Below are 23,819 nucleotides of genomic sequence, written 5' to 3' on the forward strand. Positions count from 1 at the left end.
TGTAAACTACTACACATTAAAGATGGTGTATTTACAATCCAAACTATTCTTCAACTCTTTTTTTCCTGAATCACTAAGGATAACTTTGCTGGTGCATAACTGAACAAACTGTTTATGGTAGGGCTGTGCGATATGACCAAAATCTCATATCCCGATATAAGACATCTATCGTCCTGATAACGATATAAATCACAAAAAAAAGAAAAAAAAAAAAATCACAAAAATTTAACATGTTCTGTAAATTCTGTGAATCTCGACTTGCGTGAAGTGTTTCCGGCTGGGCGTCGTGTAACTGGAGTCGAGTGTTTTAACCGATGCATGAAACGATACATTTTTAGACATAAGTTGCAACGGCCGCCGTTTTCTTTGTGAGTATTTATTATTCGGCGTGCTGCGGGGAAAAACCTGTTCTAACGTTTGAGTCTAAGGTTTAGTTTTTAGCACTGGACGGCTCTTTTTTTGCTTCTCATCCGTAAACACTCTGCATAGTCTTTCACGTGATTCAGTTTATTTTGAAAAGTCTCAACAGGATCTTGAGATTTATTGTGAAAGGTTTATGTGGAAAATAAACAAGCGGACATGCGATGGTTTTACTGTCATTGCTGCTAACAACAACACATAAAAACAGGCGCTTGTCCGTCTGTAATGTGGTTATATTAAATATAAGAGAAAGAGAGAACTTTAAGAAATGAATATAGCCACTACAGTGACCATCAAAACGATGAAAAAATATTGCCATAAACAGTTTATTTTGCGACACCACGAAACAAACGATAGCGTAAAATGAAACTATAGGCGTTTTTATATCGTCATCCGATATATATCGTTATATCGAACAGCCCTAGTTTATGGGAAAAAATGTAAAAAGAAAGAAAGGGTAAATAACCTAACAGAATAGCTATGTGATGAAAGAAACCCCATACATGATCAGAGACAGAGATTCATATAATTATGATATAACCTTGACATAATTAATCTGCATTCTGTGTCCAACCAAATGCATTCTTGTTGTGTCTCCAGCATCTATGATGTAAACAATGTCCTGTGCTTTTGCTGTCCTGTGTTTAAATTTTCCAGAAAATCTTCTTTTTGTAAAGCAAATAGGAGATGATGACCCAACAGGAAGTGGCCACAAGGTTCTGAATGAGATGCTCAGCATGGGATTGGCTGTTGGACATCTGCCAACAGAAGGGAAAGTAGTCCTCAAACACTTCGTGGCCCACGTACACAAGTATGGAGTTCATACCTTAATGAAACACACAAGAGAAAGTGAAGTAGAGGATGCAATGACTACACAGAAATTCACAAGGAAAATAAATATTTGGCAGATTATATTTCCAATTGCATACTAATTCACACTGTGACAGAGCAGACTTCCACATTCACATCAAACCCCAAAAGTACAACTGTAACTGTGCAATCAAAAGCTGTCTTAGGCAAAAACTGTCTATTAAGCTTTTGTGTGATTCTAATGCTCACCAGGATAGTAGAAAGGTGCCCCTGACCACCACTTATTTACATCCACTATGTAGTAGATCAGCATTAGGAGCACAAAGGCAAAGCAGGCCAGTGTTGTCACGTAAGACAGAGACCTAGAAGTGAAACATTAAGACATTTTTTAAAAAACATTTATATGCTGTGCAGCATCAGGGTGCTTGTGTCAATGTCAATGTCCATCTCTGTCTGCCTCATTTTATGACAAAGACTATTTGTACTCCATCCTTTTATTATGTCTCCCCCCATTTGTTTCCCACCTGCCTGTCCAGCCTTAGTCATTGTCATACTGTATACCACATATAATGTAATAAATGAAATAACACTAGTCCCAGATAAACAGATAAACCCTGAACAAGAGGATCATGTAGATGATTTATAGAGCTGATCTGGGAAAAACAAAATGTTCTTGGCGCGCAACAGTGGATTCAGATCATAATTCTGATTGCAAAATCGGCCAGAAAGGACAGGACTTAAAAAAAGGGCGAAAAAAAGATATTTATCAGCACTGCACCAGCTGAAGGTCTGCCAATTTTTTTAAACTTAAAATCACATCTAAAAACATGCCGTTTTTCATTCAGTTTATGCACTCCTGGATACCTTTAATACCTTTAATGTTTAACTCTCTAATGTAACTATGCATGTCAGAGAGTGTGTAATCTCGATGTTTATAACTATTTATGCATGAGTTTTACTGGTACAGCCCGTTATGTCTAAGGTGATTTTGGGCTATGTAAATAAACTCTATATTGGCGTGATAGACCACTTTAAATATTTGCCAAGGGTATTGCTGTATATTTGATTGGTTTCCATTTTTTATGAGATATTCTACAACTTCTCTTTTGTCTGATTTCACAATCCTGTGGCCACAAAGTTGTGAGAACGTAAGATGCTGGAGTGGAGAGCAAATGTGGAAAACCTAGTCATAACACAAATTATGTGACATTAGGTATTCTATTATATCTGTATAAAATATTTTACGCATTTTAAGTGGGAAAAGACTATAAAATCTAACGTTTGCCAAACTTAAAAATATTACTAGTGCTGCTTATTTTGCAGCAGTTTCCAAAATATTCAATTAGAATTTCCCAAAGTGCCCATTGCTTGAGTAAATGTAGTTCTAACTGTAGATATAAATAAAACATGGCCCTTACCACAGGTTTTTGTTGACAGGAATGAAACCCTGGTCTGTGGAACATTTGGTTAGAAATGCTGATACGACACCCTGAATGACAGAAGACATTTTATTATTCAATCATAGATGCAAAAATGACTTTATATAGATCTCTCTCTCTCTGTTTGCTGTTTGCTTTGTTTGTTTGTCTCTTTTTAATTCTATGTTGTTGTACTTTTTCAACATGTTCAAAATAAAGATTCAATTAATCAATCAAAACAATGTGCTTACCAGTAAAAGACCCCATATGAGGAACCTCGACATAATACTTTTGGGGCGTTCTCTGTAGTGCAAGATTATTTTCCCTGCCTGAGGACAATTAAAATACAAAAAGAATGAAAGCCAACCATTTACTTCCTTTAACCTTTCAAACGGTTTTATATCTTTATTTGAATAAACAAGAAACACAAGGAGGCCAACACCAGACAAATATAAATTACAAACCTGTAATCCCAGAAAGGCCATGAGGATAGAGTTGATGCTGCCAAGAACACCTTCTGGATCATACGGTATACGAGTTGCATAAATCACCTGAAATAAAATGTAAACTGATTGATTTTTATCAACATCAGATGCAGTCTATCAGTGTTTGCATTATTGGGGTTAACAAGTGTGTACGTGCCCATCGGAGAGAAATCTGACACATTAAAATAACCTTAACATTTCAAGTTACAAAAGACTATCATGAAGCTATATTTGGGATGTTTTGGTGGTTACAAACCCTTGATGATGGATTCTGGTACATGTGCTTTTCTCCCAGAAGCAAGCGGTCAATGAAACCAGCAGCTCCACCGGTGCAGTTCACATACAGCCCCATGTCCCCAATCCCACCTGGACCCAGATAACCTCTGTACCAAAGAAATTAGTGCAGTCAGTGTTGTTAATGTAGCACTGCACCAAGAGGAAGGTTAGAAATTCCAGTTTATTAACGCTTAATGCTAAAAGTTCAATTATTGCAAAAACGTACGCAAAATAATGAAGCACTACACTTCACTGTCTTTGACTTACGCTGGGCAGTCTGGCACAGGAAGTTGAAATGTGAGGAAGAGCCAGAGTACTTCTAGAAGAATCACACACAGCCAGGCGGGCCAATACAGCAAGAAATCAATAGCTGGGGACCACCACGCATCCTGGAAAATAAAACCCACTCCATTAAACACATCTCCTTTCCTCAAACACAAATTTAACATAAACCTATTTAGCATAAAACAACACAGACTGTTAAACAATGCAGATGAAAAAAAAAAAAAAAATAATAAAAAAAAGGCTGACCACTGTGAGGACGTCAAGTTGTCCTCTGGCCACCAGTAAATCCAAGCAAGCTACGACCAGATATGACCAGGCGAGGCGCTGCAACACACCCGGGATCCGCAAGTTTTCCCAAGCCACTGTGGAGAAGATATAAACACGCAATAAAAATGCAAATGAAAATAAATAACCACATAAGTTCAAGTTTGAAACAGTATTATAGTATATGGTTTAATCATCCACCTAAAGAGCTTGGAATACTGCTGTAAAGACGGAGTTCATACTTACACGCTCCCTGGCAGTAGTTTGGGTTGATGACTAGGACACCAATGATGAAGAGCTGCAAGCTCCGCCACACAGCTTTTCTGAGCAATGAGCAACGGGTCGCGCCTGCACGCAGCAAGGCATTGATGGAGAGTGCGATGGATGTGCCCATTATGAACACAAACCTGGTGGAAGAAGGGACAAAATGAGTGTTGGTTCTACACTTAAAAGATCTGCTGAGGGAACAAATGGAACTTTATTATTTCTATTTTTTTTTTTAATTCATTCTGTTGGATTTTCCTTTTTTATACAATTTTTAAGCCCCTTTTAGTCCAGTGACCACTTTAAAGAAAACACCCTTTATTTCTTGTGCACATTCAACTATGTAACTGGACCAGAATTTGTTAATGGTCCCTGTAATCCTTCTGAAGAGAATTCTGTCACCATTACAAAATAAAAATACACATTAATACAAATACTGCACATTTATATTAACGTGTGAGTACAAATAAAGACAATCCAACTGCATATAAGACAACTTTTTATAAGAATCTTTAAATTAAGCTTACCAAGGGAAGACTAGGTCAGCAACAGTAAGGCCTGCAAGATGAGAAATGGGGAAGGCCTGGTTTAAAATCAACAACATTGCAAATACCAAGGAGAGCTGCAAAGATCTGTAAATAATGAGGAAACTGCAACATGGCTAAAAAAACTAAACAAAGAAACCACACTGGGCTTACCATTCCAGCTTTCATGTCTGAAGAACCAGTATCGCCCCCCTCCATAGTTCACAAACACCATAATGACCAAGGAGATACTGACAGAAACACAGAAAATGCCACATTTACCGAAAAGCATCAAGCAAGGAGTACATGTTTATTTATATTAATTGATGAATAAAAATAGGCAAAAATATGAAAACATCAAAAGCACTGGATCTAGATTTAATACTGCCGGTGGTGGTTGATTAATAAGGGACAAATTCAGTGTCACCTACCACACTGTAATAAAAAACAAACAAGCATATGATACAGTATAATGATAAATAAGACAATGAGGACACTAAGCTGGAGGCACAAGAGTGAGGGTGGGGTCAGGAAGCTACCCTCTGAATGTATCCAAAGATCGAAGCCTCTTGCTGCTCGTTAGCGGGGGAGGGAGGATGTTATCAGTGACTGGCGGCACTACCCGAGTGGGGCCCAGTTCCTGGATGATGAAGTCAAAGCTGGATATTAGCATAATTCTACTGGAAGTATAGATTTATCACCTGATTTATTATTAAGACAAAAACACACAGGATAGAAGCAGATCAGTAACTGTAAATCTGCTATATTAAAACTATCTGGGTTCTTATTTCATTGTCACTAAAGCACTCATAATTAAACAAGGCCAAACGATTGCAGAACACTCACAGAATTGATGAGTCTCTCTGTTTCCATGGAACTCCCAAGTCGGAGGACCAGACCTCTTACTGCATCAAGCCTGGACAAGAAACAATCAAGATCTTGATTGAGGGTTTTTTTGGAGTACAAACAAGCTCAGTTGACTCTCAAGACTGTGTGCTTCAGAGAGAGACAAGACTGGAAAAACGTTCTTCTTCTTCCTCTTTCAGCTGCTCCCTTTAGAGTTCGCCAGAGTGGATCATCTGCCTCCATCTCACCCTTTTCCTAGCATCCTCCTCTGCATCTCCTCTTTCACTATATCCATGAACCTTCTCTTCCTGCCTGGAAGCATCATTCAGCATCACAAATATCCACAATTCCTCCTCTGCACAAACACTCTCAGCCCTGCCTCTCTAACTTTGTTTTTAAAACACTCAGCCTGAGCTTTCCCTCTGATTTAATCATTTCTAATCATCGTGTCCATCACGGTCGCTTCCACTGAAAATCTGATCATCTTCAACTCTGTCTTTTTGTCAGTGTCACTCTCTCCAAACCATACATCATAGCAGGTCTCACTGTCATCTTGTAAATCTTCCCTTTCACTCTTGTTGCTATGTTTCAGTTAGCAATCATTCCTGACACTTGTCTCCGCCCACTACACCCTGTCCGTACTCTCTTCTTCACCTCTCTTATGCAGTTTCTAATTGCTAGATGGTTGATTCCAGATATTTAAACTCATCTACCTTCACTATCTCTGCTCGTAATGGCTCAACAATGGAAAACACACATTTTCTGTCTCGCTTCTACTGACTTCCTCCTCTTTCCAGAGGATACTTCCACAAAGGCACAGAGCATCTCTTTCTGATGCATCTGCAGTGCTTACTCTTAACATTTTCAAACCATTCAAAAAATATCCACTTCTTTATATTGAAATTTACTGAATGAACATCAAAACAAAAATCAGGCTTACCCCCAAACCTTTTTTCCAATGGCAAACACCAAGGCCAGGAGAGCATAGATGAGAAAAGCAACCAAGATCGCTGTGTGGAGAGATATTAATTAAGTGTATATTAATTATTAGTTAAAATAAAATCTTTTTCTCTGTGTGAGACACTCACGTATGTAGCTATTCACAGGGTCCTTATCAGTAACTACAGAGCAGTTGACTCCAAAAGATGCGTTCAGGGTTTTCACCCACAGGGAGTAGTTACCATGCTCGCCAAAGTGGAAAGGAATTCTGTGAATTTAAAAAAAACAAAGGAAAAAGATTTATGTCATCAACAAATAAGCCAAACTCTGATCCTTAATTTTATATAACCAGAGTGTCGTTCTTTTTGTAAGTTGGAAACACGACCGTATTCGTAAACGTACTTGCAGAGCTCCAGCTCGATAGGTGTGCTGTTGATCTGCAGTGTTATTTCATGCTGTGTGCTTACAACAAAGTTTACTGAACTGGGGTGACCAGGCTCAAGCCCTGCAGGTACCACCCCTAGCTGCTGGTACAAACACTAACAGGCGAGAGAGCAGAAGCCAAGTTTAGAACATTATTGAACTTAAACCACACAGAAACAGAATCAAATGAGGGGAAATATCTGGCACGTGTGAGCCCACCTGGTAGCAGCGCTGTGACATCCAAGACACCTGCACCTCATATGACAACTCATTGTTGACCGTCAGCTGTGCCTCATCCATCTTCAGGGACAGGTGCTTATGATGATGTATATCAGCTAGAGTGAGTAAGAAAGCGCAGCAGGCATTGTGCAGATCAGTTGAAACCCAGCAACACATCAATTTTCTGCATATGAAGGTACAACGATGCTACAGTCTACGGTTTTCTATTGGTGACCCCACCCAAGCCGCTGTTCATATAATTAAAATCATCAGAAAACCATAACAGTGTGCATGCCATTACGCTGGTTATTATTCGATCAAAATGCGCAAACGTGCAAAATAATCTCATCTTTCCCGACTGCACAAATGTTATCAAACAAGTCAGAGAACTAATAACGGGTGGTCGTGATGCTTTTCGTTTTAATACGCGACACAAGAAGCCATCTTTCTGTAATTTGTCTCAAATCTATCGACCACAGCCGATGCTAAGGACCACAAACCTACTCCATACCAGTGTGCGGTAGCGAAGAAGCCCAGTTTGACAGCAAGCTACAGCCAGAAAGGTAAAGCTAGCGTCTGGAGGGAGAAAGCATGTGATAGAGCCAGTGGTCACATGCTGCATTAATCCCTAATTTACCACCGAGAGGGAAGTTCAAACCGCTGAAGCTCACTTTTCCATTATCAGCTGTTCTCAGTTGATACCGTTTTACAGTTAGCCGCTCGATAGCAGGTTAATAATTAAACATTTAAACCGCTTGTTTGTTGGAGTAAACCTTCAGCTATCGTCAAAAAACCCATAACCACTGCTGCTGTAATATAATTTCAACAAATACGGGAGTTGGTGTAAAACACTGCTAAACATTAGCTTGCTCGCTAGCTTGCTAACCTGGTAGCAGTAGTCTCCTGCTTTTACTTTCTTTCAGTTCAGGATACTTACACGAAGATATTTCAGCTGCTAGTGGTGCCACGCAAACAGCCACGACCAAAGCAACAGCAGCAAGGGCAAAAGTGGCACTTTTCTCCGTTTGTGCCATTTCTTTCTGGCTCTTTGGTTTAACCGATGCTACTGAATACGAGTGACATGTATTGTTTTTCTTAAGCTTCCTTTTTGCCATGGCAAAGGTTACTTTCGATCCGTGTACTTGTTTTGGCACTCTAGTGGGAGCGAGAAGGGCCAAAGTACTATACCTGTTCTACTACCCCAATAATTGTTAGGTAATGGAATGGTTATTGCACATATTCATGTTTGCGATCGGCACTAAAGTCGCACAGTATTCCCAATAAAACTGTGGTACTGGATGAGGAACTCAGGAGTGCCAGAGAGAAATATGTGAGGGTGGTGCAGGACATGTATGAGGACAGCGAGATAGTGGTGAGGTATGCCGTAGGAATGACAGGTGGCTTCCAGGTGGGGGTGGGACTACATGAAGGATCGGCTCTGAACCCCTTTTTGTTTGCAGTGGTGATGGGCTGATAGATCAGGCCAAGCTGGAGTCTGTGGACAATGGTGTTTGGAGATGATATTGTGATCTATGTGAGCAGGTAGCATGGTGCATGTTTGGAGACGGTGGCACTGACAAAAACACAGGAGGCTGAGATGGAGGTGAAAGAGCTAAAGATGCTGAGATTTTTGTTGGGAATAACCAAGATGGACAAGATAAGAAATGAGTATATAATTTCTAATCTTATCACAATGTCTCAGTTTAAACATTTGTTTTCAGTGGGGTTTTTTTTGTAATAAATGTGAATAAAATATGATCAAATCATTTAATTGTGTGAAAAAAGAAAAGTAAAGCTGTAACAAGAAACATTGAAATTGTTCCTACATTTTATGTTTAAATATGAAAATTAGATATTGTCTGTCTAAATATATGGAGATCTGTACACATTTCCACAATCTGAAAACTCCATAAGCCAGGAAACACTTTTAACAGAGAGAAAAAATAAGCTATATAAAAAAATTACACATAAATAAGTTTGGGTGTTGTTGTTCTTTTTTCTCCCTTTACGCTTGTACGTCCGCTGAAACGTCAAGGACTCTAAATCGATGATCGAGTGGCTCAACGGTGCCTCCCATCGGACTTCATCGTTCACAATGGCAGACAAACAAAATGCTCAGAAGAGGTAATGTGTACATTATTGCGAACATGACTTTTAGCGGCGTAGCTAAGCATAAAATCCATTAGAATAAATAATAGAAGTAAAGAAGAATTAGTTACAGCGAATTGAAGATGCTGATGTGGCCAGTTAAGACAGCTCAATGAAGTAGCTAGCTAGCAGCGTTAGCTAGCATGTACAAAAACATTTCTCGTTTCTGTTGCAGTGTCAAGATAGCAACTGGAGCCGTGGTTTGTGTTGAAAGCGAAATCCGAGGAGACGTTACCATAGGTAAGACTATGCCCAGTAATCGGAGTTCAGAAAACTTGCTTTTCTCTCACAGCAGATCAGTCCCAAGGCAGGAGTTGAATGGCTGTCATCACTGTTCTTGATTACTTGCTGCACCTCTGTTTCTCCAGGCGCCAGGACCGTGGTCCACCCAAAAGCTCGCATCATTGCTGAGGCAGGACCCATTGTCATCGGAGAAGGCAACTTGATTGAAGAGCAAGCTCTGATCATTAACAGGTTATCTAAGGCCTCGGTGTACCATGTTTTCCACTAGGTTAACCATCGTTGACCATCTCTGGTGATCTGTCACTGTTCTTACATGCGAGCTTGTGTGATCTTCCCCACAGTTACCCAGAAAATATTATACCTGATTCTGAGGTGGAACCAAAAACAATGACCATCGGTATCAACAACGTCTTTGAAGTTGGCTGTGGTATCCTTTTATCTAATCTAGCCAGTACTGCTCCATATATGATTTTTAAATTGTAACACAATAAATCTTTGTAAAAGAAATCATGTTTTGCCTCAACTGACAACAAACAGTATCGCAAGCTTTAAAAATTGGAGACAACAATGTGATTGAATCTAAAGGTGGGATATTGCCTTCCGTTTCTTTGGCTTTCAGTGAGTGTTCAAGTCTGTATAAGTTCGATTAAGTCACTCACGTTACCAACTATCCTTTTTTGTTGACTAGCGGATGTTGGCAGGAATGTAATCCTCACCAGTGGCTGTATAATTGGAGCCTTCTGTCAGGTCAACACTTGTGAGGTCATACCCGAGAACACGGTCATCTACGGCTCTGGATGTATGAGGAGGGTGCAGACTGAGAGACCCCAGGTATGGAGATCTGTGACTGGAAAACATCGTTGGTGTAGTCAAATAACCTAGATGTAGCATTAGCATTGCAAATTGAATATCAAAGCATTATATTTTGAGCTTCCAAGTGGGCTAATCACATGTATGTTTTCCTGATGAAACAAAAAATCTGATGTTTTATTAGATTCAGATTTTTAAAACTAATTCTCCCTCTAACTTGTATCTGGGATCTATATAGAAAGTTTTTAATATTTTACAACTCTGAGCATTTCGTACAAGTGCAAGACAAATGCTACATTAGCCACACTTGAGTTTCATATGGATTTGGGTCACATTTATGATGCAAATAATTGTTTTTAAGCATTCAGCATTAGAGCTGAGAAACACAGTAACACCATGGGCAAAAACTCAGCATCAACAGACTGTCTGAAAATGTGTAAAATATTCAGTTTCTCTCATTTCCGTCACATTCACCAAGAAAACACTGAAGTGATATTTCATATTTAATGTTTTTATGTAAGATTTTCATACATGCCCACTTGTTTAAAAGTTTGTGTGCAGAGAAAACTTTTGTGCATTATGCTCATCATCATGTCTGTTATCTCATTTCAGCCACAGACTCTTCAGCTCGATTTTCTGATGAAGATCTTGCCAAACTACCACCATTTGAAGAAAACTGTTAAAGCAGGCCATGCTGCTAGCTAAAATTACACTTTATACCTTTTGAAATGCAGAGAATATCAATGTTTAACTAGATCCTGCTGGAAGAAAGCATGAATGTATATAGTTATGTACCTACCCTGTTTTTGCTCTTCAATTACTGATATTTTCTACTCTGATCTGCAACAGAAGATTAAGCTTCTCATCTTTCTCCTGCTATGCCGATGTACCTTTTGTTTTTTACGATTAACTTATAAGGTACACAAGCTGTACTAGATTTGCTCATTTCTTATGATGGCAGTTACCAGTATTTTTATCATTAAGTTGTAGAAGGTAATTTCTGCCATTCTGATAAAGAATTTACACTAACAATAAATGAAACATTTTAAATATTTAGATGGATTCAAATGTTGACTTTTTTAAACGCATAATGTTGACACTTAAAATGGCAACTTATTGATCTAATCAAAGCAGTTTTGTGTAGCAGTATAATTTATTTGAGTTGGTTCAAAAATGCTAATATTTCTTAAACCACTATATCACGGTGTTGCAAAGTAAAACGCATTTAAATATTTTAAGTTCCACAAAGCTGAAGACATTTCCTGCTGGATGAGTTTTCAGTGTGATGCGATACACTGCACAACACACGGCTGTTTTTTGCAGTTATTACAAAAGCATAACCGTTGCTAACCATTCAAATAAAAACCTTCCACACACTATACTAAATATATACAAACAATATGAAAGAAAGCTACACAATTCAACCTTATTTACTTTAACAGTAAAGTTGTGGTTTCCCCTTTAATTGGTGAGGGCGCCAGCTATCCTAATGATCCAAGTATTCATGTCCTTCACTGACTTATACTCAAAAGGTTTCCACAACACAGCAACTACTGACTCCATGTAACATAAAACCAGAGATTGTTGAGAGGAATGCAAAGAAAGGGGGGAGAAAAACAGCTAATGTTTTGAAATAACATTCATCAGCAGTTTTTATGTTATAGTGAGTCTAGAATAACCATCTCCATGCATTTCTGTGTTACATATGGGACTGAATGAATATATTTCACTTCTTTATAGGCACGCCATCTGAGTAATCCTCCAGTAATCCAGCCAAATGGTTGTTGTGCGTCTTGAAGTTTCTCTTCCTCGGTCCGGCTGGCTTCTTTCTCTTTTGAATTGGTAACTGTGAAGAGCAAAGATAATCAGCTCTCATTCATTTCCTTGAACAGGTGTAACCATAAGAACTGCATATTAAAGACTTTCTTATTTCTTTCTAACAAATCTCTCACACACACACACACACACACACATATGTGTGTGTGAATTAAAAAAACACTGACCACTTTCTTTGGTCCCGTTTCTTGCATGGAGGAAATGCCTTGTTTCTTCAGGTACTCTTCAATCTTGTCCTCATCTATAGAGTCAACTGGAACACTCCTCCACAGCTTCTGAAATTCTGACATTGAAAGCAGCTACACTTGAAGAGCCGGACACATAATCTTAACTAACCAAACAAGTCAGACCTGAATGAAATGCATAATATGAGTTTTACAAAACACTTCTGATATAGATCTAATACAACAAACATTTCATTTCACAGTTGAAGTAAAGTTGCCTGAATCTTCGTCAAAGCCAAATTGGTTTTCACTTTGCACATGCTCCACCTCTCCAAATAGCACTGAAATTTGGCAAAAACATTATAGCTTAAGTTGCAGACAAAGGCAATATAAAGCATGCTGTACCCCCAACATGGATCACAAGTAACATGGGAGGACAGAAATTCAGATCATTATGAATGTTCCAGTTCTAACTCGCGAAAATGTATGACGAAGACTTCCTTGATGTTAATTCTAACAACTTACCCAAGTCAAAATTGATAGCATAAACGTAGCTATTGTGAGATTGCCCACCGGTTTGAAGCATGTAGCCTTGAGAATTTCTGGACCTTGGTTGTTGGTCACTCAAGTGGTTAGCCAATGAGTTGTGTACCAAGGATAATCCTCCGTTTGTCTGATCTTATTGTAAAGCACTTTGTGATTTTTATCTGTGAAATGTGCTATATAAATAAATTTTACTTACTTACTCCGTTTTGAAATACAGTTTGACCAGGATTTACAAAATATACTTTTTTGATTTAATATGATTAAAATTTAGTCATAGTATAACTGAATCCATAAACAACAAGAAAATGTTCACAGAGTTTTAGCTGATTTCAGTTCGACTTCTATAGAACTGATAGTCTTTTTGCAACCACAGCTATCGCCATCTGGTGGCATTCAGTTAGAATGCAGGTTTTCAGACAATTCACTAGCTTATTACTTATAAGCTACATCCATTTTTTTTTTTTAATCTCTATGGTGATAATTTCACACTTGGAAAATTCTTACATGAAATGAATGCAGAGTGAGGGCCAACTGGGTATGCATAGCATGCATAATAGTCAGTTTAGGTCAAAGACGGATACACAGAGAAAGAGGAAGACATGTCACCGTACAATTTACGGATAGACCAATACCGATATACCAATACTCACCTTCATCTACCGCAAACTGGCAATGCTTGTCATTGTAGAACAAGATCTTTTTCTTGTCTGGTCTTGTAACAAAGATGATCTGATCCCCCAAAGCCTGTGAACGATCACACAAGAAGTCTTTACCATGCTTTAATTGTTTAGTTGCCACAGTGTTCGCACATCACCGAGTGGCATCTTAGTGGTGTTTCCCTAAAAACTGAATAATGTTTAATACCTTGATGGCCTTGGCTGAATTGGGCAGCCCTTCCTCTACATCTTCTAGTAAGACTCCTCCCAGGCCCAGTTGGTCGTGCTTATCCAGCAGCCTCAGTAAGGCTTTCTTGTCCTTCAGGTTGTATTTAGGCTTGAAGCCATAGGTTCCATCCCGGACTTCAATTTTTGGATTGCTGACCAAGGCCTGAGATTGGTAGGTGAAAGTAAAGCACAAGATTATATATAACCCCCCTCCAATAAAAAACAAAATATAATAAAAACTGACACCTTGAAAAGACTAAACAAATAGTACAGTAGCTTTTTCTTCTTCGGTAAGTGTAGCCTTCCAATGTAAAAAGATGGCTTAATGTCATACGATGTATTATCAGCTTAATTTCTCATCACTTACTTTCAATGGCTTTTTTGTTTTGCAACATACCGAATATGTTTGGATGAGAATAACTTACAAATTAGCTTGAGGGGAAAAAACAAGTATTGTGTAGATTTAAGGTGAGACTCGTAAAAGAAATTGCTCAGAGAAAACGCAATTGACCTTAGTACTACTGACAATAAAAGATAGAGGTATGGCATTAAAAATAGCACAAAAGCACCTCATTCATGAGCCACTGTTTCTGCTTCATGCTTATGTCAAGAAGTTTGGTCTCATCAAGAATCTCATCTAAGGTCAGGAAGTGCGTGTCCCCATTCTGATGCCTCGTCTGAGAGATTAAGGACAGAAAAGCAGACATTAGGTAAACACACACACAAAACAATATTCACAGCTCTCTTATTTTCTGCACCATGGAGAAGATTTTAGGCAAATATCTACAGTAATTTTATAGGATTCAGAACTGTGCATTCAACAGGTGGCACAAATGCACACATTTAACAGGAAAATCTGTCAATCTGAGTGTGAGTTCTTCACCGAGGAATGAGTCAAACAGCTAGTGTGACAAGGCCTGGCTGCCTGTTTGCAGAGCCACAGCATGATAAACAAGCTGTTAACATACCAAAAGAAAGACTGGGGACCAAATGTTAACCCAGCGGGCACAAATGACTCACTCATGTTTTACAACAGACAAATGTCAAGCTTTATTATTAAACAGTTTGGTGAAAAGATAAAATCTTATTATTTGTGTTGGTCCTGCTGAAAAAAAAGGTTTTAATGTCCCCCTCAAAATCCTCATTACCTTCATGTAATTTACTATCTTGGCCAGGCAACCAAACTTGTACCCAGAGCTCGTCTTAATGTTGAAGCTGCCATTAGATTCTGTGGAAAAAAAACAACAACATTTAAGTTTAACCAATTTATTATCGCAAGACTGAATGTACAGTGAGATTTGAGAACTACATGGACTGACATATTTGTGCAAGAACACTTTGCTGAAAATGTATTTCAGATAATTGACTACTGTCATGTCAGCTCCTGTCAAATGAGCAGCGAGTGTTTAATGAGGTCATTAAAATCCTAACTGCATTCATTATTTGACATTTTCTTATTGTCAATATTCAGTGAAAAGACAGAAGCAAACAATGCATTTGTTTGCCACTCTCTATTTTGCCTGTCAGCCTTCATTTGTTCCTATTGAAGACGCTATCATCTGAAACAGGTCAAAGGAACACAATGACATTGAGGCTAATTCAGGTTTTAAGCAAACCTGACTCATACGAGAGTTAATGCTGGGGACTACTTCCAGATACAAAGTAACACTCCAGGAAGCTAGTGAGTATTTACAGCTGCAGGGTATGTATTTTGGGTAACACAGAAACACGTCACGCAGTGCAAAAATGTGGCAGATTTAAATGTTTGCAACATTAAAATACTACACAAGTCATATATCAAGCCAATCTGATTTAGTTTGACTTGAAGTCCGGCCAGCTGGTCTTATTCTCTGCTGGAGTCCAATAATGCTGCTCCCCTCAGAGACTGACTGAGGTCTGGACTCGGCATTCACCAATCAAAGCTGAAAACAGACACTGATTCATGAATGATTCATTGTGTAGGCGGGAGCTTCTGTTGCTTTGAGCTGCACAGTAGGCAGGACGGTGAAACTGTGACAGACCAGCTAACGAATGGTGCAGAGGCAGGGCTAATAGAAAGGAGCCAATGATGTAGACAATCCTGTGCTGTTCAGCTGAGACATGAAGAGCTGCAAGGAGTGGCGGTGGAGGAGAGCGACTGAAAGTGCACGAGAGCACTGAGGAGGAAAGCAGGTTGAAGAGTGAATGTGGAGGAGGGAAAGAGTGTAAACGAAGAAGATAGGTGGAGCACCAAAAAGAGGAGAGACATTTGTCGGCTTACATCTTCTAAAAACTGAGCCAGACACACAGGTGAGTCTGCATGTTTTTCTGAACACCATCCTCTGAATAATGTGCGTGACATCAACAGATCATAATAATCCACAATATAAATTTAAGCTACAGGCTACAGGCTGCACTGGGTTTTCACTATGAAGATATGAATATGAGGATTTTTTTTTAGAGCGTTCTAATATTTGCAGGATGAAGTCATGCATCTTTAAATGCAGTGGATGTATTTACAAAGCCAGGTCCTTTTGCGTAGGAATTACAACATTTAGACTGTATAAGTGAACAGTGGATTAAATATACATGGATCTGTCTGCTTTCTACCCACTTGAATACCAAGCATCAGAACCTGTCTGTGTGTACTTATGGATATCATGTATGTGTTTGTTTAAATGCATGACTCAAGACAAATCAATGAAGGACTGAGTGCTGTGAGGAGCCAGCCAGGGGCATTAGGAGTGTGTGTGTGTGTGTGTGTGTGTGTGTGTGTGTGTGTGTGTGTGTGTGTGTGTGTGTGTGTGTGAGAGAGAGACAGCCACTGTGTAGAGAGGAACCTCCAGCTCTACACCTTCAGAGCCTGGCTGGGGTGGGGCTGCTTTGGTGAGTGATAACAGATGCAGGAGTCAATCTGTCCCTGTCTGTATAATTGCTCTGACAAAAGAAAGGAGGGTGACCCCGGGGGGGGGGGTATAAATTAGTAACAGAGGTTGTTGTAAAGCCATGACTTGAGGTGAAACTGATATTAGGAGCTGGGTTTGTAACAACAGGATCAAAACAGTTGATTCAACGCAAAAGACAACAACACAAAACCCATACTGTACACACAACTTCCAGACAAAGTGGGGAGAATCTGGTGAGGGCAATGTTCAAAGCTGTCCTTCCTCACATGTAGAGCATAATAAAGGAGACAGCCTGTCCAGCAGTCACGTGCTACCTGTGATCTCAAATGACAATTACCTTGACTACTCTCAATTGCACACTGATACACACTGCATGGACTTTTTCTATTCTTACATGCACTTCCATCAGGTGTCAAGAGAATTTCAGACTAAGATGAAGCAACCAATGAAAATGTCTCACCAGGACAAGCCACTAAGCTTTTTCACATTTAAGTTCCCAGGTCACCTGAAACTCAAGTTACAAACCCACTAAAATAAACACACAAACAAGTCATATTAAAACAACACAAGTCTATGCACGATGGCATGTGTTTGCACACATTTAGCCTTATTAAATCTCTAAAGGAAGAGATGGTGGAAAGAGATGCACTCACGCCCCACTCCTACAACTGGGTCATCTGCCTTCGCCTCAATATTTCATGCACAAATGTCTGTGATTGTCTGCATACAAGTGTGTGTTAAGAGCATGTATGTGCACTTTTGTGCATGGCTGTGTGGGCAGAGACACTCCACAGTGTGCCCCGAGGATTTTAAAATGGTAGGTGTTGGCTAAAAATGGGAAAGAACAGCTGAAGTGAGGCAAATGTGCACTTGAAGGATCTCTTAAGTTCATTATTTTATTACAGTTCCGTTACTACATTTGTATAAGGCATTGTGGCCAAAGAGCTGCACACCAAGCATAGATGGCACAGTTCTCTACACACCCATCCTTTATTACCAGCCTTTTAAGGCTATTTTTGTTCTGAGCAGATGGCCTCAGTAGGGTTTCTGGTGTTTTGCAATATAACCTGTGCTATAATAATACACCATCTTCTCATTTCACACAAAAAATATGTCTGTAATGACAGATGTAGACTAGGTTTTGTTTACATACATACAAAGCAGTTTATCTTTTTACAACATGATCCCCTTCGTGACTGATAACGAAGCGTTACATTCATTACAACAAATTACCTATAAGAGTATTTGATAGTTTTATGAGAGTAAATGAGTTTCCATGTCTGCCTGCTGTCTCGAGTGGAACAAATTCCTTTTTCAATATCAGTATCACAAAGATCATTAGTTTTAGTTTTGTTTTTAATTATCACAATAATCAGGAGCAAATGCTTCAAAAAATCCTGGAATAGAGCCAGGCACATCTGGTTAAAAGCACTGCATCACAATGTGTTATGCCCTGAAGACAAATTCTCCCATTACTGTCATTTTTTAATCAGCCTCACACCATGAAAACACGAATTTAACAACCGCTGCTTTCATTTTGAAATTTGATCTGCAGTAAAACCAAGACCCAAACACTGTCATAAGCATTAACAATCTTTTTTTCCTTGTGTCTTATTGTTTCCAACCAGAAATCATGACCAACATCACAGCTACTGTTCATCCAAACAATCTCCCACTGCGAGAAGAGGGAGTCCCTCTGTCCCTCGTCTCCTTTCAGGTCCAGGAAGTCTACCCATTTCATGATGGCTGGAATGTGGCCTGTTTTGTCATCCTTCTTCTTTTTATTCTCACCGTCCTGTCCTTGGCAGCGTTGGCTGTGCTCTATGAGCTGCTGGACTGTGGGTGCTGCGCCAAAGGGAAAACACACCACCAGCTACAGGAGGAAGGGCCGGGAAGCTGCAGCAAGCTTATGAGTAGCATGTGCAAGGAGCCAGAATCCCACACTGAGGTGGTATAGTGGCAACAAGGACGAAGTAAAGAATAATAGGAATTTGGATATTGTTGCTCATTTGGACAGGACCACACTACTGACTAAGATGTTTGCAAAAATGAACTCCCAAAAACCCCCCAAAACACTCAAAGTAATTCAGTTGTTCACAATTAGAGGTGAAAGCTGGTGACTGAACGATATAAATGTATCTTCCCACATCTACCGCAGACCCCGAAAGCCATATTTCACTTCTGAAATACTCCCAGAAGAAAAGAAGATCACCTGAGTATTTATAACATGGCTTAAAAACACAAATTTACACTACTTAAAGTACCCATATTATGCCCTTTGAATTATTCCCTACAACTTTATTCGAAGCCCATTTCTATGGAAGCCCGTTTCCGCCACTAAAAAAAAAAAAAAAGCTAGTATCCATAACTCGAAATTTCGAGTTATTTTCTCGAAATTTCGAGTTATTTTTCTCAAAATTTCGAGTTATTTTTCTCAAAATTTCGAGTTATTTTTCTCAAAATTTCGAGTTATTTTTCTCAAAATTTCGAGTTATTTTTCTCAAAATTTCGAGTTAGCTCTGCCAATCAAAAATATACGTGAATGAGGTCGCTTTCTTGTTACCTGGAAGCATATGGCGCAGGACCGCGCACTCAAAAACGGATCCCAACAAATTAAAGTATGTTTGCTGATAGTAACACCATGTGATTCAGCTAATAACACAGGGATTTCATCATTTGTGAAGCCAGGCTGAAAACACTCAGCAATCTGTGCATTCATGACTGGATGTAATACCGGTAGCTTAGCTGTAGCATTTGTAGCTGAGGGCTTCAGCTTCCGGGTAACATGGAAATGACGTCATTCACGTAGATTACTGATTGGCAGCGCTAACTCGAAATTTCGAGTTGCTTTTCTCAAAATTTTGAGTTAATATGTCGAAATTTCAAGAAAATAACTCGAAATTTCGAGAAAATAACTCGAAATTTCGAGAAAATAACTCGAAATTTCGAGAAAATAACTCGAAATTTTGAGTTATGGATCCTTTTTTTTTTTTTTAGTGGCGGAAACGGGCTTCCATACATTTCAAATAACTTATTAGTGAGAAACTTTGCCTTTATTTTTATGGGAATGTTGCCAGGACAACAGAAAATCCCCTATGTTTAGTGCTAATACAGCTAGAGCTTCTGTACTCATCTCTTGCTCACAGAAATTGTATTCTAATACTGCAGAATTTCCAATAAAGCACTTCTCATTTACATAATATTCTTTTTCAGGTGTAAGCAAATAATCTCGATAAACTAGTCATAAACAGCCTGTTACCATAAACCATATACTATTTTTAAGCTATTTTCCACCCACTCCTCTGCATAGCTTAGGTCCTCACAAAAGCAACACTGGCTGACAAAAACAAGCTAAAGACTACGGCTCTACTTTACATTACATTGAAAGAGACATGAGCAAAACAAAGGGTAAAAGACGTGCTGCAGCAGTGTACAGTATAACAAAACTAATGCATGCATGTCCGTGTGTTTTACAAGTCTAAGCTGATGACTCAGCTAGTCCTAAGCACCAAGACAATAGTTAGCTGATGCATCTCTTAAGGTTACTCTTCATCATATATAAATGAGGCAAATTGTTATTCAGTTATTTTCTGCTGATATACACGTGAAATAAACTCCTCGTGTCTACAAATCTGCCTCTTCTGCCTGCCAGTGTACGATGCTACACAAGCAGCTCAGCTCTTTTATCCATGTCATATAGTGGGTGGCTAGTGCTACATCAATAAAGTGTAATGCTTAATTGTTTTGAACACTCTGCCTTTGGGTCGAACAGTTTTCCTGGACGAAACCCTGTAAATAATCTTATCCTGGTACACCACTAAAATACATTCATGGGCTTGTTAAGGGGCATGACATGGGGACTTTAATATAGGCTGTGGCAGAATGTGTTGCATTAAATGGGCATTTTCTTAGTTTGATTATTTTGGAAACTGATTATTAAGTTGCATGGGAAAAAAAACGTTGGGGAAAAAAGCATTTTCTTACCCTGCTATATGGGTGTTAAAAAAAAAACCTGTTCAGAAAAAACAACTACTGTGTGAGTGCTTTTTTTGTGACCTACTGGATGCAGTGAGCTTCTTCAAGACATGCTGTTTCTGAAATTGCCGTCCAAATCTTATTACAACAATATCTGTTGATCAAGCCTAGTCAGATGAAATCATTGCTTAGGATAAAGCTGGTGTTCTTCAGTAAATTGTAAGCCAGTGTTGTCAACATGTTTAGCACTGCAACATTATCTCATGACAAGTTCGCATGCTGCACAGTGATGTACGGTAAAATGTTATATTGAGCACTATGTGTAATTTCATGCCTTACCACAAAACGCCTAATAAAAGCTGACTCACTTTTCTGTTAACAGAAGTAGCTTTTTCTTTAAGAGTATATGGCGTGACATTGCAATTTCGAACGGATGCCAAGAGGCCACTGCTCACAATTCTTATGTTGTATATATATTTATGCATGTTGCTTTAATTCATCTGAAAGAACATTTTAAATGCAAAAGTGTCATAAGTATCACTTGTAATCCAATTTTCTTTTATCTAAATTTGACTGAGCAGTAAGAATTCTAGTTTTTTAGGTTAAGCTAAGGATTTAGAATGAGAAAAGATCGTCACCTGATTAATTTAACCTGTGAAGTAAGGTTCTTTCTTATTAGAAATAACAACCAGGAGAGTGTATTATTCCAGTGTCTTGGTTGTCTTGTTGAATCACAGTAAACTGACACGCACAACTTTAATTACATGGATCCTCAATTTACTGTCAAGTCTTTAGGGCAGATTAATTTTGAGTATCGACCCAGTTGAAAGTTCCTTCATCCACTCTAAAATGTCTTTTGGTTCACTTGTTAGACTTTCATAATATAAAAAGCTATATACTGATGAGATGAGATTATTTTATTCAAAGCTAAAGCAACTAGCATTGGTGCATATTTAGGCCTTCGATTAGATATTAACCAGCTGGATGTGTGAAAATTGTTTTGGTGTCCAAATATGAGCAATCCGATTGTACAGAATAAGCCTGTTATGTTGCGAATAGATTTTGATTTTCAAAGAACTATAATTAATGGCACAGATAAACAAAAATCTACTTTTCTTCATTTAAAAATATGTTTTCCATTAAAGAAATTATTAATATTTATTTTCCCAAATTGTATTAAGTTACAGTATTTTCTGAATCAACAGAAAATAAGGTGATCTTCAAATAATCAATAGAAAATGTTTTTAGTTGTTGGTTTTTTTTTGTTTTTTTTATTCACTCGTGTCCATAATTTTCCCCTCATAGTTACTTTGAGCCATACTGAGGGTGCTCATTTGTGTCTGGCTCTGAGCTTTGTGAAACTTTAGCGTTAGCCACATTCCCTTTTCATATTTAAATGTCTAATTAGATTTCTTGTTTATCAATGTTTTCTCGCTGGTGTACTTTGGTGAACTTTGTCTCTTCACTCACAGTGAGAAGCTTCCACACTAACACCATGTCAGGCTGTGAGAGTGCATGTGAATATTTTCCTACACCGCTATACAATCAGTTATATGGGAGACTGAATGGCCAGTCACTGGGCGGAGCTAAGCACTGGAAATCTGCAGAATCCAGTCCCTGGCCAGTCAGTCGATGCATCTCCTACTTGCCAACATATATCTACAGATGCTAGCCAGTGGTGATGTGAACCAATAGAGACATTAAAACACTAACAAACAAGAATAAGTGGTTTACAGCAACAAACATCACCCTTTTCAAGAAAATATTTTTCACCTACCACTACTGAGTTTGGAACTAGAGGAGCTCTCCTTGTCAACTTTGGGTTTCTTCTTTTTGTGTGATCCAGAGTCTGAGGCAGCCTGTCTCTTCTCTACAGTTGGGGTGGAAAGTGCCCTTTTCTTAAAAAGCTCCCTTTCTCTCAGTAGAGCAGGATCCATCCTGTTTGAAAGATTAAAAAAAAAAAGAAGAAGATTCATTTAACAAAAGGCAAAGCAACAAAGCTCATTTTGATGGATTCAAGGAATCACATTCTTAATATATGTAAGTATACGTGTAAGTAGCAAGAACCTTTGGTGGCCTTTAGCTTCAGGGACTTATGAGCTGTCACCTGGTTGATCTTTTTGTAATAAAGCCATCAAGAAACGGTTTTTTTCCCGATACCAACAAAACAACTGATATATTAAAAAAACCAAAAACTAAGCTGAAAAGTCATACAGCCAAATACTGTTCGGACACGAACCATAGTTATTAAATTTTTTAGAATTAAATGGCGTTAGAGGGAAAACAGTCATTACCCCAGAGCCACAAATATAAAGCTAGTTAAACTAGCTAACAATAGCTAGTTTATTTTCAATTCCGATTACAAACGGCTTTCAGTTGACTTTGTGATCATGTAAATCCCATAATAACTACAACTAACATTATGTTAATAAGCGAACGTTACTGAGTATTATGGGGAAACCAGGATAAATAAACAAACGTGGTGAAACACTGTACCAGAAGCTTAGTAGTTAACCTAGCGTTAGCATCACGATTAATTCAACATTACCTGACACTTTGTTCCTGTTCTCACTCAGAGAAAGAAGAGGGTTAGTCCAAGAGCACTAACTATATGCTGTAGATGTAAAACAGAATGCGTCCTCCACCGAATCACTGTTTTTTGTCGTTCCTTCGGAGACAACACAAGTAAACTTCATACACAATTTTACTCATGCTGCACTTCCGTTTCTAGTTCGATTTTTCCGGTATCGACAGCGAAGCCTGTATGGCGTCATTACGTACGTACGACAAAACGATGATTTACGATGAATAAAAAACTGCACGTTTAGAAAATATTGATGAAAACAATTTTCGAAATATATCTTCTATTTGTTTGGGTCCCTCTCGACAGATTAAATGTTTTGTTTTTTAATCCACCACAAAATCACATCAATTTACACGTTTTTTAACAAACTATAAAAGACAAAATATAAAAGAAAAAAAGATCACGCAGTAATTTTTGTTTGTGCAAAAGTTTGGTCTCTCCTTTATGCTATTTTGCTATAGTATTACTCGGGATTTATACTAATTGTCACATCCATATTCTTATTAACTACTGAAACGCTAAACAGGACAAGCCATAAAAATCAGAATCAGAATCAGAATCAGAATCAGAA

General features: G+C 38.5%; 4 protein-coding genes across 8 annotated transcripts; 2 read left to right on the forward strand and 2 right to left on the reverse strand.

Annotated features, from left to right (window-relative positions):
- Positions 1-488: 488 nt before the first annotated feature.
- hgsnat (heparan-alpha-glucosaminide N-acetyltransferase) lies at positions 489-8,470 on the reverse strand. 3 transcript variants are annotated; one of them, XM_004564237.6, is made up of 18 exons: positions 8,111-8,340; positions 7,174-7,289; positions 6,934-7,070; positions 6,681-6,799; positions 6,533-6,602; positions 5,593-5,662; positions 5,286-5,386; positions 4,921-4,997; positions 4,750-4,780; positions 4,205-4,365; positions 3,941-4,056; positions 3,677-3,798; positions 3,390-3,516; positions 3,113-3,199; positions 2,900-2,977; positions 2,649-2,719; positions 1,480-1,592; positions 489-1,246 (listed from the first exon to the last, which is right to left on the reverse strand). In XM_004564237.6, exons 1-18 carry the CDS (start codon positions 8,286-8,288, stop codon positions 1,065-1,067), a joined length of 1,956 nt encoding a protein of 651 aa, XP_004564294.3. In that variant the 5' UTR covers positions 8,289-8,340; the 3' UTR covers positions 489-1,064. The 3 variants fall into 3 exon arrangements, with proteins under 3 accessions (XP_004564294.3, XP_076741064.1, XP_076741065.1); XM_076884949.1 differs by having other exon boundaries at positions 2,900-3,199; positions 8,111-8,470; XM_076884950.1 differs by lacking the exon at positions 8,111-8,340 and adding an exon at positions 7,685-8,033 and having other exon boundaries at positions 2,900-3,199.
- LOC101486450 (dynactin subunit 6) lies at positions 7,319-11,430 on the forward strand. 2 transcript variants are annotated; one of them, XM_004564240.5, is made up of 8 exons: positions 7,319-7,369; positions 9,209-9,297; positions 9,497-9,561; positions 9,690-9,795; positions 9,906-9,991; positions 10,102-10,149; positions 10,253-10,395; positions 10,987-11,430. In XM_004564240.5, the coding sequence occupies exons 1-8, from the start codon at positions 7,364-7,366 to the stop codon at positions 11,077-11,079; spliced, it is 636 nt and encodes a 211-aa protein (XP_004564297.1). In that variant the 5' UTR covers positions 7,319-7,363; the 3' UTR covers positions 11,080-11,430. The 2 variants fall into 2 exon arrangements, with proteins under 2 accessions (XP_004564297.1, XP_004564298.1); XM_004564241.5 differs by lacking the exon at positions 7,319-7,369 and adding an exon at positions 7,560-7,736.
- On the reverse strand, positions 10,865-23,418 carry gtf2e2 (general transcription factor IIE, polypeptide 2, beta). Of its 2 annotated transcripts, none has more exons than XM_004564235.5 (8): positions 23,213-23,418; positions 22,442-22,602; positions 14,953-15,032; positions 14,374-14,481; positions 13,785-13,967; positions 13,571-13,664; positions 12,378-12,493; positions 10,865-12,220 (listed from the first exon to the last, which is right to left on the reverse strand). In XM_004564235.5, the coding sequence occupies exons 2-8, from the start codon at positions 22,599-22,601 to the stop codon at positions 12,101-12,103; spliced, it is 861 nt and encodes a 286-aa protein (XP_004564292.1). In that variant the 5' UTR covers position 22,602; positions 23,213-23,418; the 3' UTR covers positions 10,865-12,100. The 2 variants fall into 2 exon arrangements, with proteins under 2 accessions (XP_004564292.1, XP_004564293.1); XM_004564236.6 differs by lacking the exon at positions 23,213-23,418 and adding an exon at positions 22,732-22,984.
- Positions 15,813-21,304, forward strand: smim18 (small integral membrane protein 18). The gene is made up of 2 exons (XM_004564234.3): positions 15,813-16,093; positions 18,318-21,304. Exon 2 carries the CDS (start codon positions 18,323-18,325, stop codon positions 18,644-18,646), a length of 324 nt encoding a protein of 107 aa, XP_004564291.1. The 5' UTR covers positions 15,813-16,093; positions 18,318-18,322; the 3' UTR covers positions 18,647-21,304.
- Positions 23,419-23,819: the final 401 nt, after the last annotated feature.

The sequence above is a fragment of the Maylandia zebra genome, linkage group LG6 (assembly GCF_041146795.1).
Source record: "Maylandia zebra isolate NMK-2024a linkage group LG6, Mzebra_GT3a, whole genome shotgun sequence".
NCBI lineage: Eukaryota > Metazoa > Chordata > Actinopteri > Cichliformes > Cichlidae > Maylandia > Maylandia zebra.

What these genes read in the sequence shown, in the direction of transcription:
- LOC101486450 (XM_004564240.5), top strand. An exon ending in CCGAGGAGACGTTACCATAG is followed by an intron (nt 9,562 to 9,689) that starts GTAAGACTATGC and finishes CTGTTTCTCCAG; the next exon opens with GCGCCAGGACCGTGGTCCAC. An exon ending in CGTCTTTGAAGTTGGCTGTG is followed by an intron (nt 9,992 to 10,101) that starts GTATCCTTTTAT and finishes GACAACAAACAG; the next exon opens with TATCGCAAGCTTTAAAAATT.
- hgsnat (XM_076884949.1), bottom strand. Translation starts at nt 8,288, where the DNA reads ATGGCAAAAAGGAAGCTTAAGAAAAACAATACATGTCACTCGTATTCA. An exon ending in AGCAGCTGAAATATCTTCGT is followed by an intron (nt 7,290 to 8,110) that starts GTAAGTATCCTG and finishes TACTCACTCTAG; the next exon opens with CTGATATACATCATCATAAG. An exon ending in CCTGTCAACAAAAACCTGTG is followed by an intron (nt 1,593 to 2,648) that starts GTAAGGGCCATG and finishes TTTCACTTCTAG; the next exon opens with GTCTCTGTCTTACGTGACAA.
- smim18 (XM_004564234.3), top strand. Translation starts at nt 18,323, where the DNA reads ATGACCAACATCACAGCTACTGTTCATCCAAACAATCTCCCACTGCGA.
- gtf2e2 (XM_004564235.5), bottom strand. Translation starts at nt 22,601, where the DNA reads ATGGATCCTGCTCTACTGAGAGAAAGGGAGCTTTTTAAGAAAAGGGCA. An exon ending in ATTCAGCCAAGGCCATCAAG is followed by an intron (nt 13,665 to 13,784) that starts GTATTAAACATT and finishes GATCGTTCACAG; the next exon opens with GCTTTGGGGGATCAGATCAT. An exon ending in AAACGGGACCAAAGAAAGTG is followed by an intron (nt 12,221 to 12,377) that starts GTCAGTGTTTTT and finishes TGCTCTTCACAG; the next exon opens with TTACCAATTCAAAAGAGAAA.